The sequence below is a fragment of the Mustelus asterias genome, chromosome 24 (assembly GCF_964213995.1).
Source record: "Mustelus asterias chromosome 24, sMusAst1.hap1.1, whole genome shotgun sequence".
Classification (NCBI taxonomy): Eukaryota; Metazoa; Chordata; class Chondrichthyes; order Carcharhiniformes; family Triakidae; genus Mustelus; species Mustelus asterias.
In genome coordinates this window covers 24824553-24842842 of record NC_135824.1, presented here as the reverse complement: position 1 = coordinate 24842842, position 18290 = coordinate 24824553, and the positions used below count along the sequence as shown (strand labels likewise).

The window sequence follows — 18290 nt, the reverse complement described above, 5'->3', positions numbered from 1 at the left end:
TGTCCCACCCTCGCCCTATCCCTGTAACCCCACCTTTATACACCGCTAATTCCCCTAACCTATAAATCTTGGGGCACCAAGGAGCAATTTAGCATGGCCAATCCACCTAACCTGCGCATCTTTGAACTGTGGGAGGAAACCGGAGCACCCGGAGGAAACCCACGCAGACACGGGGAGAACGTGCAAACTCCACACAGACAGTCACCCAAGGCCGGAATTGAACCCTGGCTCTAGGTGAGGCAGCAGTGCTAACCACTGTGCCGCCATGTTGCCTTACCTTCATAATCTTCAGGGTATTATCCTGAGAGTATCAAAGCATCAACTCACATATTTACACTTCAGAAATGTACAGTATACATCCCTTAATTACCTGAAGTCCTCTATTAAACGTCTTCTATTCACTTACCATTTGGATTTTAACCTTCCTCAACAGACTTTAGCTGCCCGAAAAGCCGGTATAACTTTAACCATGGTCAACAGAACTTCAATAAACAATGAAGAATTGGTAAGTGCGATTCTTTACTAGTATCTTGCCTGTAAAGTAATGCTTAGTTGATGTTAAAGGCATACAAACATTATGCACACATAGAGGTGAGAATCTGGTAAAGTCACCTTACAACTGGTTTGAAAGCAGCACACGCAGGTCTGACCATCCCACTACTTTGTTACAGGCAATTGTTTACATATAGGATTTTTGGGCTGAATATGTCCCGCCTGCCGCTGGAATTGTAGCGGGTGAGACAGAAAATTCGTCAGACCATTGAAAGGTCTGTTGAGCTCTCGTGGGAATTTCGGGTCTTGGAACACATGCGGCCGGCAAGTCCCGCCCATGGTCTACATTGTTTCCATAGGTATTTTCAATGGGTGGGATTTTCCGGTCTTGCCCACCCCGAGACCAGGAATAAATTCATCATATTTTCCATCCTGCTTGTGACAATTCCCGCAGAGGGCAGGACTGGAAAATTTACCCCCAGTGTTAAACTTTGGTGAAAAAGCATGACCAAGAATTGGGCAATTAGGAGTTTTCAGTATCAATACATTGCTCACAGATTTCACACTCCACATTTCAATCCGTGTTTCAACTGTAAAACATTTCTCTTTTAAAGCCGGCCATTTCATCCCAGTTCAAACCTGGAGAATTAAATTTACAAGCAATGTACTGACCCCTAATTCACCTCAAGAATTACAGCAGATACAATTACCTGGCTTCCCGCAGAGAATACCTGAGCGGTGACCTTGAGGTGACAGGCGAGATTAGAAATCAAACCCTAACAGCTGCACTTCAGACCCAGGCTATCCAAGAGTAATGTCACAAGAAATCTGAACATGTACATAAAATTACAATTTGCTAATTCAAGGCTGAACACGACAGACATAATACATATATACTTAGTGAAATAATCTGTAGTATTTTTATAAATACAAAACTGTACATGCCCCTCTGGTAATTGGCACCACCTTGAGCACTGAAGAAGTATATTGACAAATCCTACCACATTTCTATTTGGTGTCCAAACAGATATTTTCCATTAAGCCACATGTTTGCTTTATGAAGTATATTACTATGCCTGGATGCCAAATATATCTCCAACAGTACATTTAACCGAATCGAAAGTAAAAGGTTTGGATGGATCAATTGACAAGAGCAATGTAAGAAGATTACTTGTATCAAGAGTGATGTGGAAGCTTTCAGTAATAACCATTTTAATGCCTTGCCAATTTTATGAATCTAGTTACAGCATGGAATATTGTAGTCAATGTCACAGAGCCAGATTTTGTTAACGTTTTTAAAGCAGTTTTTTTAAAATAACAAATTCAGATATTTCTTGATCCTACTTTTAACAGAAAGCACATGTTTATAAGAAGACGTTACAGGCCTTAATCTACCCAATATCATCAACTACTCCACATAACTTTGAGGTTTGGACAGCAACTACTCCTACCTACTGCTATGAATGTGAGGGCTTGCTCTGGGGCATAGCCAGGCAAGGCATGCGTTGTACAGAATGTGGTGTCAAATGCCATGAGAAGTGTCAAGACCTTCTAAATGCTGATTGTTTACAACGTGAGTATATTTTGCTGGCATGTTTTACGTTTTGGGAGCAAGAAGGAGGGCGAGCAGGAGGAGAAGTAGTCGCAATTTAATGGCCTGGATTTTAGCAGTCAGCGGCCAGTGAATGGTGCTTGCCTTTCGTTGTGCTTACCGCTATCCACTGATTCTGCGTGGGCATTCAAGCCGCAGCTGACAGTTATCGGGAGCCCTCCACAGGAGAACCAGGACCTTTGTGATTAGGCCATGTGACACTGTGGGTGGGACTTTCCGGCCGCGCTAGTCCCAAGACCCCAAAATCCCACCCGAGGTCAACGGACATTTGCATGGTCCACGTCCCGCCAGCTACGATTCCCGTGGCAGGTGGGACGGTAAAATTCTGCCCTGTATCTCATCAGACATTCAGATTGAAGATTTTACACTGAGGCATGCAGTGTCTAAATCCAGAATTGCAAGTTAGAATATTTCTTTCCATGCAAAATCATGTGTGGAAAGCAAAATAAAGAGAGGGAAAGGAAGATGGAATTAAAAGAGCAAGAGGTGGAAGGCAGGAATTAAACTTAAATATATCACCAGAAATCTCTGTCTACGTTCATGGCTGGGATTCTCCAGTGCAGTTGAGAGTGAACGAAGTTTGGCTGGAACACAATTCTCCATTCTTACTTACAGCAGGGCATCCACAGACAAGATCGGAGAATCCCGCCCTATATGTTTAAGATGTGGAGGACTCCACACTTGTAAAAGTTAATTTTAGTGCCAGAGGGTTTGCTTGGCAGTAGGAACAGCCTCACCATGATTTTTACTGCAAAATGCGGTCAATGTTGTCTCACTCAAAGGAACTCGACAATGCAGCACCATTCAGTCATGCACTGAAATAACAGCTTAGATTATGCTCAGGTTCTGCTCATTCCCCCTCAGCTCATCCACCTCCCACATCAATGCTTCAAATACTCCCTGATCACTTCATCTTAACTTCCTCCCTCACTATTCCCACAATCCAGTCACCCTCCAGTGCATCTGTCCTCAGTCCATCTACATTCCAGTTATACCTACTGTTCCCCTATCCCAGTCTCCTGTGTTCCCAACCACTCTCTGGCATCACATACTATAACCTCCAACTCACTCAAGTTTTTACCGATCTCTAATATCCGGAATCTTTCAAATGTCTAGGCTCCTCTTGAGTGCTTCCACCTCTCTGATAACTCCCAGACAGTAATTCCCCACTTCCAAACTCAACGGTCCATTGGTAAGTAATGCCGTTCCAAATATTCTATTCTCTCATGCCATCAGCAGTCCCCAAGACAGATGCCTCTTACGTCCTCCTACACTCCAGACTGCATTTCCATTGAGCATTCAAGACACCAGCATTCCCACAGCCATCCTGTATGATTATTCCTCTGCCTTTTCTCAAGTCACTTCCTCAATCCAGCTCACATTCCCTACTCGCATATTTTATTCTTCCTGGTCACACCCTCTCCCTGTCCCTCCTCCATGTCCCTGCCAATCCTTTACCTGCAATCACAACAGAAGTTCCTCTTATTGTATTGTATACTTCCAGCTTTAAGGTAAGGGATAGGTATTGGGTACATTATTAAAAGTGTGTGCTCATGAGCCATACAGACATTGAAGAGAAACCTCTAACTGTTTTAGGATGTAGGTCAGAATTTTTCTTTGGATTTTAAACTAGGTTACAAGAAATTTAGATGTTGCCTTTTAGCCAAATTATCATTCAACTTAGCAACTTTGGTGGGAGAACTATCCATGGATTAACATCTTAACTGGTCCTAACTTAACTATTCATAAAAATGTCAAAAGATTAATCATGCTGTTGGAGAGTGCCAAGCCCAAGCACCCTTAGGGGAGGCGATGGGATAGTGGCATTTTCGTTGAGCTAGTAATCCAGAAACCCAGGGGACATGGTTTCGAATCCCAACATGGCAGTTGGTGAAATTTGAATTCAAAGACTAACGATGACTATGAAACCATTGTCAATTGGTGTAAAACCCCTTCTGGTTTACTAATGTCTTTTAGGGAAGGAAATCTGCCGCTTTACCTGGTCTGGCCTACACGTAACTCCAGACCCATAGCAGTCTGGTTGAAACTTAACTGCCACACAGTTCAAGGCATTTAGGGATGGGCAACAAATGCTGGCCCCTGCCAGTGATACTCACATCATAGAATCACTACAGGACAGGAGGAGGCCATTCAGCCCATCGAACCTGCACCAACAATCCCACCCAGGCCCTTTCCCCATAACCCCACATATTTACCCTGCTAGACTCCCTAACATTAAGGGGCAATTTAGCATGGTCAATCAACCTAGCCCACACATCTTTGGATGCACATCCTATGAAAGAATAAACAAAAAATATTAGTTCTTCCATCAGTTACAAAGGTTTCAGGTGTATTGTTTTCCTCATGGGTTTGTTTTGAGGTTCATAATTTAAGAAAAATATTACCTGATCATTTTGATTTTCTATAGAAATGCAATTGTGTGGCATGGCGGCCTGGCTATTTGGAATTCAGTTTCAGAGGAAACAATATTAATTAACTCAGATCGAACCACCGGAATCCCTTTGGCGGTTTTTAATTCACAAAGCTAACTCATTTAACATTCGAAATGATTAACTGGTTTCACATTTCCAATTTCAGGAGCAGCTGAGAAGAGTTCTAAACATGGTGCAGAGGACAAAACACAAAACATCATCACAGCCATGAAAGAAAGGATGAAAATCAGGGAGAGAAACAAGCCAGAGATATTTGAGCTGATCCAGGAACAATTCCAAGTGTCCAAGGAAGACTATGCACAACATTTGAAAACAGCAAAGCAGAGTGTTTTGGACGGAACTTCCAAATGGTCAGCAAAGATAAACATAACAGGTTAGATAGCCATAGAATACTTTTCCTTTGCAACTATGACAATCTCAATTATAACAGTTGTTCAGGATATACTTTTATTTTGGCATTTTTCAGGCTTGGTCATAGAATCATAGAATTATATAGTGCTGTAAAGGCCCTTCGGCCCATTGAATCTGTGCCATCACCTGAACTCCCACCTAATCCCATCTACCAGCACTTGACCCATAGCCTAGAATGTTATGCCGTGCTCACCCAGGTACCTTTTATAGGATTTGAGGCAGTTCGCCTCTATCACCTCTGTTGAATAAAACCTGTACATCCAGCTAAATTAATAATTACATTGTTTCTGCTGGACGTTAATTGAGCATGCTCAACACCTATTGACCTCCAAACAAACCAGTGAAGAAAGAGTTATGGACAGGAGGGGGTTAATTTTAAAAAGCACTCATTTCTCCTCTCATTAGCCATGCATAAACAAAGATGCTTCAATTTGTTTCCCTCTTTATAAGTCGTGGTGTATTCTCCAACCCCTTCGTTTGTAATTTTCTCTTAATCACCCCACAACAAACTTAAGATAGGATGAACTCAAAGGGTTAGTTTATTTGCACATATTCAAAATGTAGGAAGAGGGACTCAACATCGCCTCCTTTGCATTCATACAATAAAACAGGGACAGAGAAAAAGAAAGAATTATTGGGATGCAACCACAGAGAAAATAAATATTGTCTTACGTGGGTTTCAGAGTCCAGAATCAAATTCCAATGAGGCACTCCTTCACAGAGCTCGGTGAGCTAAAAACCAGTGAGGGATAATTCACTTTGCCGATGGTGTTGACTTCTCACAATGAGATAGGCATGCAAGATCAATTAGTGTTGTCGGTGATGCTACCGAGTTGCCGGCAGAAGCAGTGTAGATGACGCCAGGGGTTCAACCTGTAAGTGAGGCTGTTAGTTGGATGGTAAACACAGACTAAGACTTTGCAGTTCAGAAAGGCAATACTACTGGTTCCACAAGCCAGCGACCCATTTCGCATGACTCTCACCTCTCCACACTATCCTTGACAAAGAACATATATCCCTCATTTGGGTCGCTGAGATTGTTATTGTTTCAACCATTAGGAATTGAAAGGAAGGTTGCAGGGACCCTTTGTCTGAGCAGATGAGCAGCCACCTATTGGTCATCCTGGAATGTGAAATGTAAATTGCCTTTATATAACTCTCTTTGAATTTGATCTGTGTAGCGCACAGGCGGTCGGTTGCGAGTGCGAGTTTCCCCGATAATGCCAGATAGCTTCTTTTGTTCGAGTGGTCAGAGACAGAAATAGATTTATCCATTTTAGGTTTTTTCCATTTTGAGATTTTTAGAGATACCAGTGAAAATATCCTACATACTTCATAAAAAAGATACAAGATAAAGTCATTAGCTGGGATTTTCTGGCTGCGCTCGCCCCAAAACCAGAAAATCCTGCCTGACGTCAACAGACCTTTGCATGGACCGTCCCCCACCTGCTATGATTCCTCTGGCGGGCGGGACAGGAAAACTCCAAACTTATTTCCTCTCATAAATTGGAAAAATTATTTGCGTTGCATCTTAGGCTGGTGAAGTAAAATCTCCTTTTATGTGGTCCTCTTTAAATGGGTGAGAATGAGACCAATCTGCCTTAGAGTAGCCATAAAGATGACTTTTTTGAAAAGTGGAACAGTTAGTTTAGCGCCATGACAGTCAGAGGTGGCCGATTGGCTCATCTAAACCATGCTGTAACTTGAGAATGTTTCATGCAATTTGCAAAAAATGAAAATGTCCTATTCCCTATAATCTTCATTATGTAAACCTTCATTCTCAAATCTAAGAACATGGACTGAAAATGCTTGATCCAAAATACACTGACCTAACCTAGCCATGTCAACTCCCTAATTTATGATGACCACCCATAGCTGCTTTAGCCGAACCTGTGTCTCACCAAAGAATGCTTAATTGATTTAATCCATTTTCAGCTGAATTCTGGAGCTCCTCATCTTTATTTCCAAATCACTTTCTGGATCAGATCTTCCAAATTGCGTCATACTGTGTGACTTGAGATCTTACAAAAGGACATTTGGCTCTACCGCATAGCTGACTGGTAGCTCCAGCAAGTATGACTTTATCTTAAACATCAGGTCTAATTAATGTTATTTTCCAAGTCCTACAACACGAGTGAAGTATGATAGAACTATGAGGCGACATAAATATCTTGAACTGCGTAAGCTGCAGGGTGGGATTGCATGAATCCTGAAAAGGCAATTGTACAGGGAAAAACAAACACGTAACTAACATGCACACATACATGTGTGCGTGTGCACACACGCATGCACACGTACACATGCGTACACACACACGTGTATACATGCACGCACGCACACACACACACAGAAAAATCCAAAGTATAAACAATATGAAAAAAGTGCAAAAAAACCAAAACCATACTTTAAAACGGTGGTTCCCAAACTTTTTTTTCACTGGGCCGCACTTTCGGAATACAAATTTGCTCGCGCCACACCAAACTTTTTATTGAAACAACTCCTAGCAGTGCTTGATTCATAACATAGAACACAACTACTTTATAATATGATCATGGGACATCCAGAAAGTATAAAACAATCACTTTGGAAAAATATCTAATCCATGTTTAAATGTTTCTTTGATTGTCCTTGAATCTTCCCGCCACACTTGCCATCCTCTCTCGCTGCACCTGTGTGGCGCGCCGCACCCTTTGGGAACCACTGCTTTAAAAGGTGCAGTGATTTTAAGACATTCATACCAGCATGTTTGCCCCTTTAAGCATGTGTCCGAGGTCAAGCTTTCTGCTTTACCCGGGCCAAATGGACAAGTAAACTGCACGGTGTGATCCCATTGCAAATGGCGGAGAAGTCACAGTGTGCTGGTTACGACCATTTCAACAGTTGCGTGTGTTAGTCATTAAATGTATTACTGATGCCAGTATTGAAAGGAAGCTTTTACAAGTTAGCCTGGCACTGCACAAAGCAGATTGTTTCTGGCAATGCGCATTCCTGCCTGACTTCCTATATCCTGCTTGCCCATGCTGTGTTGACATCTCCAGCAATCCATAACAAGATTGTCCTACGACGTATCTGACTGTATTTGTTTCTGGTCCAAATCCTTGAGCAGCATATCTATCTGATTGTAAAAGCTGTCACAGCTGTTTGAACATAATCTCCAACATGCAGAAATGTACTTTAAGAACCCCCTTGTCTTCTGGAACATCTCACTGATAGAATTAATCTTCTTTTTAGAGCTATGCACTATTTAACTAAATTAGAGAAACATATGATTGAATAAATCACCTAAAATATTCTGATGTTGAACTTTATTTACTGACTTCCTCTGTGCAGGACAAGAGACAGTTTTGCATTTCAATTCATCTTTACGCCATCCCGAATTTTTTGCTGGAAACAGAATAATCCCCAAATCACATGAGATTTTCACAGAACCTTCACGTGAAACATTCTGCCAATTTATAGTCCACTGCCCATGGGGCTTAATATGAAACCAATGGGAGTAACTGTCGCATTGTCAGCTGCAGTCGTTATGTCAGGTTTTACAGTGTAGCTTAATACTTAGAAAATATGAAACCCATTAAAGCCCATCCTAACATGCATATGAATTAGGAACAGGAATAGACCATTTGGCCTTTCAAGCTTGTTCCACCATTCAATAAGATCATAGCTGATTTGATTATGGCCTCAACTCTACTTGCCAGTCTGTCCCTATTGTTAGAATGCAACTGGTGACAACTTTGTATTGGATGTAATGTGACCAATGGGAACAAGATGTAAGGGTCAGCTGACCATGTAAAACATGGAACCAATTACAGAGTGATGTAATAGTCAGCTGACCAGCTGATTCACTATAAATAAGGAGCTATGTAGAATTGTAGGGAGCTTGGAGTGGCCCAAGGTGAGGCCCCAGATTTGTACTTCTTTTCAAGCACCAACCAAATAAACTAAATCAAATTAACTGAGGGACAAATTAAAAGGGGCAGCTCCCCCAAAAGGAAGGGAAACTTGCCCGAACCAAAAATCAATGTAAAAGGAAACTTAAAACATCAAATCAAAATGTGGTTATCGGGGTCGATAAAACACCCCAGCCCCTGCGGTGCCCAGCGGGCATGCAAGGTGTCAACTGTGCCCGTGGACACTGCATGCTCCCTCTCTAGGGACACCAGGCCGTGAATATAGCTGCGGTAGAGAGGCAGACAGTCAAAATGGATGACCCCGTCCATCGCCTGCTGCCTGGACCTGTTGATGGGGCCCCAGGTTTGTAGTAATGATGTTTCTTTATTAAACCTTTTCCTTGATTTATAAGTTGGAGTATTGTTGTATTTTCATGAGCTGCATTTTGAAGAGTTCCTTCTGAAGAAACACCTGTACCCTTTGGCTCCAATGCCAATCACAGATCTATCTAACTCACCCTTAAAAATAATCACTGACCTTACCTCCACTCCTCTCCATGAAGAGAATTCCACAGACTAACAGACCCTGAGAAGAAAAAATGTTCTCATCTCCATCTTTGGGAAAGCCCTTATTTTTAAACTTTTAGAACTCTTGTTCTATTCTCTCCCATTAAAGGAGAGAACAGAACATCTTCTCATCATCCACAGGTGGCACAGTGGTTAGCACTGCTGCCTCACAGCGCCAGGGACCCGGGTTCAATTCCGGCCTTGGGTCACTGTCTGTGTGGAGTCTGCACGTTCTCCCCGTATCTGTGTGGGTTTCCTCCCGGTGCTCCGGTTTCCTCCCACTATCTGAATGACGTGCTGGTTAGGTGCAAAGGTCATGCTAAATTCTCCCTCTGTGTACTCGAACAGGCGCCGGAGTGTGACGACAAGGGGATTTGCACAGTAACTTCATTGCAATGTTAATGTAAGCCTACTCGTGACACTAATAAATAAATGTTAAAAATGTATCAAGTTCCCTCGCGATCTTGTGTTTCAATAAATTCAACTTTCATTTTTCTAAATTCCAATAGATGCAGGACCAACCTATCCAACCTCTCCTCTTAATTTAACCCTTTCATCCCAGGCATCTGCCAAATGAGTCTTCTCTGGACTGATTCTAATGCAATTATATCCTTTCTTAAGTAAGGGAAAAAAACTGTACATTTTGTACTCCAAATGTGGTGCCACCACTGCTCTGTGCAACTGTAGCAAAACTTCCTTTTTATCACCTTCCCCTGCAAAAAACACAACATTTCCTTTGCCTCCCTGAACCTGGATATTAATTTTGTGTGACCCATGAGCCAGAACACACACATGGCTCTGAACTGCAGGCATCTGCAAAATCATTTAATGTACTGCTTTTCTCTTCTTCCTGCCAAAATGGAGAAGTTCACATCTTCCCACATTAAACTCCACCTGCCAATTTTTTGCCCACTCACATAACCTATGTATATCCCTTTGTAGATTACTTATGTCCTCTTTACAACTTACTCTTATAATGATATGGCAGATGATCATTGCCGAGTTAACCAAATCCCAAAGGGAAACTTGATCAAGCTATCACAGCGATTTGCAATTTGTATTTTGTTATGAGAAGGTACATGCACTGAAGTCAGGAGTAAAAAATGCAATACCACTTTTGGAGATTATAAATATTAAATTAAAATATTTATGAACAAAAGAAAAGAAAACTTAAATGAACAAGATTACATTTACACAGTTAAACTTAGTCTCACAAATGTTTTCCAAAATATTTCTGTCGGAGATGTGGCACTCCTCCATCTTCTCCAGGTCCAGGTTGTCTCCCCTCTGCAGCACCAAGTCTGGCTTCTGCATTGGCATCATTAGCCTCCTCCTGAGTGGGTACCCCCTGCCCCCAAAGAGCCACCCCTTCAGCTGCTGCTCTCCCTCAAAGACGGCTGGGATCTGAGAACACCCCAAGATGCAGCTGTCATGGTTGCACCTCGGGAAACGGGCACACACCCCTGAAGCACATCGTGGGGTCACAGACGAGCTGCACATTTTGAGGGGGGATTATCCATTGCGGTTCATGAATGGCACTGGGTGGCACCATGGAGCCACAGGACCACATGGGTACAATCAATCAAACCTTGCACTTCGGGCAAGCCTGCTAAGGTGACAAAGCCCATGGCCCCGGAATCTTTCCTCACTTGGTCGCAATCCAAGCTGATATACATGTGAACCCTTGCCTAAAGGGCATCTGTAACCTCCCAGATGCATTTGTGTGTGGCTAACTGGGAGATGCCACACAGGTCACCTGTGCTGCCCTGTAATGAGCCACTCGCATAGAAGTTCAGAGCGGCTGTGAGTTTAAGGGCCACAGGCACTGGGTGCCCACCACTCCACGTGCTGCCAGCTCTTGCAGGGTCTGGCAGAGGTGGTCCACCATCCCCTGGGACAGACATAGGCCGGAATTCTCCCATCCCACCCGGCACTGAAATTCTAGCGGGCGCGTGGGGGGAGGGGGGGGGGGGGGGGGGGACCACATAAAGGTTCATTGAAATCAGGCGGGAATCTCGGGTTTTCAGATGAGCGCAACCGAAGAATCCCACCCAGTCTTCTAGGGCACTGCATCTCTGACATCTGCAGGTACGATGACCAATACAGCAGGCTTCCTTTTTGACATCTTCCTCCACCATTTTACTAGCCCTCCCACTGCCCCTGTAAATTCCAGCCTGACATATCCGTGAATAGCATCTCTCAGGAACCACTCAAAGTCCTTCTCCTTGCTACGAATTATCTTGAGGCAAAGCAGCTATTCTGTCAGAACAAACAGGAAGCAGCATTTTCACTGAACTCAGAGAGTGCAGGTTGGAAGTTTGGTGGAACGGTGTTGTAATGCCTGTCTCGGATCCAAATGTCCTTTAGTGCGGTTCCCCATTTGGGAGTGCTGCACCAATGACCTTACCCTAACTTTGGAACAGACATTTTGTCAGCATTAGTGAACAGTGAAGAAAAAAGATGCAATTATAAACTTTTCCATAGTTGAATGTTAACACATCTCAGTTGAAGTTACTTATGAAATATCTCAAACCTTTCCTTTGTGCATACAGTGCTCAGTGCTCAGGGGTTACAAGCAAAGGACAAGACGGGCTCGAGTGATCCATATGTCACGGTGCAAGTGGGTAAAACCAAAAGGAGAACGAAAACCATTTTTGGCAATCTCAACCCGGTCTGGGATGAAAAATTTCACTTGTAAGTTCCTGGTTACAACTTTCATTGTTTGCGATGTGCGATAATCTTCAAATGTTCTATTCATGTGAGAATTTTATTACATTTTTCTGACAAGTTTGACATGGAGGAATGTAACACATTCGTTCAACATTCCTTTATTTCACAATTTTCCAATAAAACGTAAGAACTGAAAAAAGTGTAAAGAAGGCAGAAACAAGTTGTACTTTTTCTTCAATCATAACACCAAGAAGATCAGGACAAAAGGAACTTTCTTTATTGGCAGATTTAGTGCCAATAAACATTGTCAACAATTTCCTGCCAGCTAATTTAATCAACGGAGAATATGTTTAAAAATGCCGCAAACTTCAAAGTTTGATTTTTACTCGGGAGAGATGGGGGAATCACTGGAGCAGTAACACCACCTGTGCAAAGCCAGCTCAGGGAGATTTGTACCATTCTCAGGCCTCAGGCTCTGTTTGAATCCTGCTTTCATACTGTGTGTGCCGAATAAACCTCCCATCCCGCAGCCCCTCAGTGCATTGCAAAAGGATAGGAAATTGGTGGCTCCCACTCGGAGCTAGGTGGCAAGAAAGGAGATGAGCTGATCATAAAGAGTAATGGTGGGAGACGGGGATTCATAGAATCCCTACATAGCTGGAGGAGGCCATTTGGCCCATTGCGCCTGCACCAACAACAATGCCACCCAGGCCTTATCCCTGTCACCGCAGATATTTACCCGGCTAATATCCCTGATACAAAGGGGAAATTTAGCATGGCCATTCCACCTAACCTGCACATCTTTAGACTGTGGGAGGAAACCAGAGCACTCGGAGGAAATCCACGCAGACATGGGGAGAAGCTACAAAGTCCACACCGACATTCACCCAAGACCAGAATTTTACCCGGGTCCATGGGACTTTGAGGCAGCAGTGCTAACCACTGTGCCGCCCAAGCCATTAGAAGATGTCTCTACCTCTTTCTCGTGGTCTCCCACTTACATAGCCACTCCTGCCAGATGTGCTGCCTGCTGCCCAGCACCTCGAGTTTTCCATTTGGACCTCCCACCAACAATCCCCTCTGCTGTCCCTGATTGGATCAGGTTCCCAGAATCTGCCTATTGAATGGCTGCCTCTGGGAAGATGGCGCCGGCAGTTGGGAGTCAGACGCCACCAGGATAGAGACCCGCATGTGGTTCCGACAGCAGATTCTTCCAAGCGGAGAAGATTCTGCCCATGGTTCTCCTAGCACTGAAACATGTACCATCCTCTTTGTCTCACAGTCTCAAAAATCCTCCCTTATTTCCTTTTTTGTAATGCCCTTTGGAAGTACTGTAATAAAATGAAACCTTTTTAAAGCTACCTTAGCATCAAAATGAATCAAAGGAATCAAATTGTTATTGTTCTCAGTTTCCAACTCATTGAACATAAGCTTTCAATTGTTGATGTATTTATTACAAGATAGGTCTGTGGAGACTGGATCCTTTCTGAACATTTATTGTAAATAACTTCAGGCGTTTATTTGGTTTTTGCAGTTGTAAGAATGCTGACAACTTTTCTGCACCTTTATTTACCACATGCTTATTCCTTGGTTCACTCAGGTTAGTTTTCCGTATTACCATCGATGGAAACTCCGTAATAATTCCCAAGTATCAATTGAAATGTAGTTTTAATCCTGTTCCGTTTCTCTGAATTCACTCCCCGGGCTAAATTTCACCAGCTCTCTAAGGGTAGGCTGGGAGACAAAGGTGCTGTAAAATGGTGGGGATGGGCAGGGGATGGTGTCTAGGTCATCTCCCCACTACTGCAGCATTTTACCAGTGGGAGGTGGGCCTTTCGCTGCCTGAGGAGACTGTCTCGTGAAACCTGGTTACAAGCTCGGCATCAGGAGATCCTACTATTCAGGCTGTCTGATCCCATGGTGCATCCCCCCACACCCCGCCCTCACCACCCGCCCCCAGCGGCAATGGTCATGGCAACACTACCCTACCTTCCCCAACCACCCACTAGCACCCAGTCATGGGGCTCGGCCTGACTACCTGCAGTGTCCCAAGTCCTGCTTACCTTGGTGGGTGGGCAGTGCACTTCAATGCCATCTTCTTCTTCCAAGTGCGTGGCCAGTTGCTGCCACCATTGATGGGCGGCACGGTGGCACAGTGGTTAGCACGGCTGCCTCACTGCGCCAGGGACCGAGGTCCGATTCCAGCCTCAAGTGACTGCCTGTGTGGAGTTTGCACGTTCTCCCCGTGTCTACGTGGGTTTCCTCCGGGTGCTCCGGTTTCCTCCCACATTCCCAAGGTGTGCGGGTGAGGTTGATTGGCCATGCTAAATTGCCCCTTAGTTTTCAGGGGATTAGTAGAATAAATATGTGGGGTTACAAGGATAGGGCCTGGGTGGGGTTGTTGTCGGTGCAGGCTCGATGGGCCGAATGGCCTCCTTCTGCACTATAGGGTCTCTATGATTCCAGATGGGAGTGCTGAGCTGCCAGCCCTCTGACCCGCAGCACCTGGAAGGGGCAGATTGATGTCCTTTTAAGGGGACGGCCAGCGGTCCCCTGTAACGGCCATAGCAGGGGTCAGCACTGGGTTCTGATCTGTCAATAAAATGCTACCCCTGTTCTCACTGTGAGATACAATGCAATACTGTTTACTTCCTGGCCTATATTTATTGGCACGTGTACTGAGATTAATAGCTATAGCAACAATAGCTCGAATCACATCCCTGAATCCTTCAGCATTTGAAGCATTAATGTAGGTCAGTAGAAAATGTTAGTCTGGGATATGCATATATTTGTACCTTGGCAGAATCGGTGATTTTTAATTCCAAACCACTAAATCTCTGCTTAGCGGCTGTTCCAAGCGTAATCAAAAGCCAGCTTAAGTCTAGCTGAAAGCACTGTTTGTGTGCAGAGAAAAAGTCAAAGCATTTCAATACCACTTTCACATCACACACAAAGCATATAATTTCTTCTGCTTATTTCAACCCAGAAAGTTGTCAGCTGCGAAAGTGCTGAATATGTGGTGCAACAAAAACAGAAAATGCTGGAAAATCTCAGCAGGTCTGACAACATCTGTGCAGAGAGAATACAGCCAACGTCTTGAGTCTGGATGGCCTTTTGCGTCAAACAGACTCGAAACATTGACTCTATTCTCTCTCCACAGATGCTGTCAGACCTGCTGAGAATTTCCAGCATTTTCAGTTTTTGTTTTGGATCCGCAGTATTATGCTTTTATCTTCCGAATGTGTAGCGTTTCAGGTTTCTATCGTCTTGCTGGCCCACAACACCCCTTTAAAAAACAATGCACAGAGGGTATTAGGGGTGTAGTGTTACAGTCATAGCAAGGATGTTGAGAAAGATCAACTTAGTGTGAGGGAGGTCCATTCAAACGTTTGATGGCAGCAGGGAAGAAACTGTTCTTGAATCGGTTGGTAGGTGTCCTCAGACTTTTGTATCTTTTTCCCGACGGAAGAAGGTGGAAGAGAGTATGTCCGGGGTGCATGGAATCCTTAATTATGCTGGCAGCTTTTCCAAGGCAGCAGGAAGTACAGACGGATTCAATGGGTGGGAGGCTGGTTTGAGTGATGGACTGGGCTTCGTTCACGACCCTTTGTAGTTTCTTGCAGTCTTAGACAGAGCATCCATAATTCAAACATAGTTTCCTTTCCGCTTTGTTTCCCTTTCAGGCAGTTCGCTGAGTTTACCAAGCTGTGAGACAACCAGAGAGAATGCTTTCTATGGTAAAAGTTGGTGAGAGTTGTAGCGGACATGATGAATTCCCTTAGTCTTCTGAGAAAGTAGAGGCGTTGGTGGGCTTTCTTAACTATGGCGTTGGTGGGTTTTCTTAACTATAGTGTTGGCATGGGGGGACCAGGAAAGGTTGTTGGTGATCTGGACACCTAATAACTTGAAGCTTTCAACCATTTCTATTTTGTCCCTGTTGATGTAGGCAGGGGCATGTTCTCCACTCTGCTTCCTGAAGTCGATGATTATCCTTCGTTTTGTTGACATTGAGGGAGAGATTATTCTTGTCGCACCAGTTCACCAGATTCTCTATCTCATTCCTGTACTCCGTCTCATCATTGTTTGAGATCCGACCCACTACGGTGGTGTCATCAGCAAACTTGAAAATCGAGTTGGAGGGGATGTTGGCCACACAGTCATAGGTGTATAAGGAGTATAGTAAGGGGCTGAGAACACAGCCTTGTGGAGCATGCTACCTGGCTTTTCTTTGGTACTGGGATGATGATTGTCATCTTGAAGCAGATAGGGACCTCAGATTGTTGTAAAGCAAGGTTGAAGATGTCTGTGAATACCTCACCGCGCAGGATCTGAATGGACGTTTCAGTCCGGGTACCCCATCCGGGCCAATCGCTTTCCGTGGGTTGACCTTTGAGAAGGCTGCTCTGACATCTGCAATGGTGACCTCAGATACAGGTTCACCCGAGGCTTCCAGGGTGGAGGGCATGCTCTCGCTGACCTCTTGCTCAAAACGGGCGTAGGATGCATTGAGCTCATCGGGGAGGGGTGCATTGGAGTCGGCGATTCTACATGCCTTCATCTTGTAGCCTGTTATGTCTTGTAGACCTTGCCATAGTCAGCGGGGGTCTGTGTGGCTAGCCTGGGACTCTAGCTTGGTCCAGTACTCTCTTTTGGCATCTTTGATGGATCTCCTTAGATCATATCTGGCTTTCTTGTATAGGTCAGTGTCGCCTGACTTGAACACCTCAGACCTGGACTTCAGCAAGCAGTGGATATCCCTGTTCATCCATGGCTTCCAGTTAGGAAACACGCGGATTTGCTTCTTTGGCACATAGTCTTCTACGCACTCCTGAGTCAAGATCTGCAAAAAATTGGAGGCAATATGAAGAAAAGTTTCAACGCTGATTACTGGTCGATGGTATAAGAAATGATTAGAGAAATCCAAGAGGATGGGAGATAATTGGAGCTTGAAAGTGCCTGTTTTTACAGCCAAAACATGTGCAAGAAGTAATTACTTCAACATAAGGAATGTACTCACCGGTTCATGGGCTCCCAAGAAACCTGCCCTTTTTGTGATCCTGTGGAGTCCATGGACCATGTCTACGTTAACTGTTATAGGCTGCACTCCCTTTTTAGTTGTTTAAAAATCTTTTGTTGATGTTTTGTTTGTACTTCAGTCCCATGCTCCTGATTTATGGGCACCTGGTGTGGAGGAGGGTGGGAAAGGTGAAGGACCCTTCTTCTCCCCCCCTACCCCCCTCCCGTAGACCAACTCCTGGGCCTAGCTGAATGAGCTATGAACAAGTCCAGGCAACGGGTGACCGAGGGGGGTCATCCGACCCGACTGCCCCTCTATCGCAGCTATATTGGCGGCCGGGTGTCCCTGGAGAGGGAGCATGCTGAGTCCGAGGGCACCATCAAGGTGTTCCATGCTCGTTGTGCACCGCAGGGACTGGGGTGTATTATTGACCCCTTTAATGGGCGGCACAGTGGTTAGCATTGCTGCCTCATAGCACCAGGGACCCGGGTTCGATTCCTGGCTTGGGTCACTGTCTGTGTGGAGTTTACACGTTCTCCCCGTGTCTGCGTGGGTTTCCTCCGGGTGCTCCAGTTTCCTTCCACAGCCCAAAGATGTGCGGGTTAGATGAATTGGCCATGCTAAATTGCCCCTTAGTATCAGGAGAACCAGCTAGGGTAAATGCGTGGGGTTATGGGTATAGGACCTAGGTTGGATAGTGGTCAATGCAGACTTGATGGGCCGAATGGCCTTCCTCTGCGCTGTAGAATTCTATGATTTTGTTTTAATGTTTTAAGTTTCCTTTCCGCTTTGTTTCCCTTTCAGGCAGTTCCCTTCTTTCTTGGGGGCTGCCCTTTTTGTTTTGCCCCTGAGTTTGTTTTAATTTATAGAGTCTTAGAGTTTTACAGCATGGAAACAGGCCCTTCGATCCAATTTGTCCATGCTGCCGCTTTTTTTTAAACCTCTAAGCTAGTCCCAATTGCCTGCGTTTGGCCCATATCCCTCTATACCCATCTTACCCATGTAACTGTCTAAACGCTTTTTAAAAGACAAAATTGTACCCGCCTCTGCTACTGCCTCTGGCAGCTTGTTCCAGACACTCACCACCCTCTGTGTGAAAGAATTGCCCCTCTGGACACTTTTGTATCTCTCCCCTCTCACCTTAAATCTATGCCCTCTAGTTTTAAACTCCCCTACCT

At 44.5% G+C, this 18290-nt stretch overlaps 1 protein-coding gene across 4 annotated transcripts in view; it reads left to right on the top strand.

The window, feature by feature from the left end:
* Nucleotides 1-18290, top strand: part of unc13c (unc-13 homolog C (C. elegans)) — a 640043-nt gene that overhangs the window by 371425 nt on the left and 250328 nt on the right. For all 4 annotated transcript variants that reach the window (XM_078241487.1, XM_078241484.1, XM_078241485.1 and 1 more), the window contains 4 exons: nt 434-505; nt 1846-2065; nt 4703-4930; nt 11978-12119. In XM_078241487.1, the coding sequence (XP_078097613.1) occupies nt 434-505; nt 1846-2065; nt 4703-4930; nt 11978-12119 (662 nt within the window). The remainder of the gene's footprint in view (nt 1-433; nt 506-1845; nt 2066-4702; nt 4931-11977; nt 12120-18290) is intronic.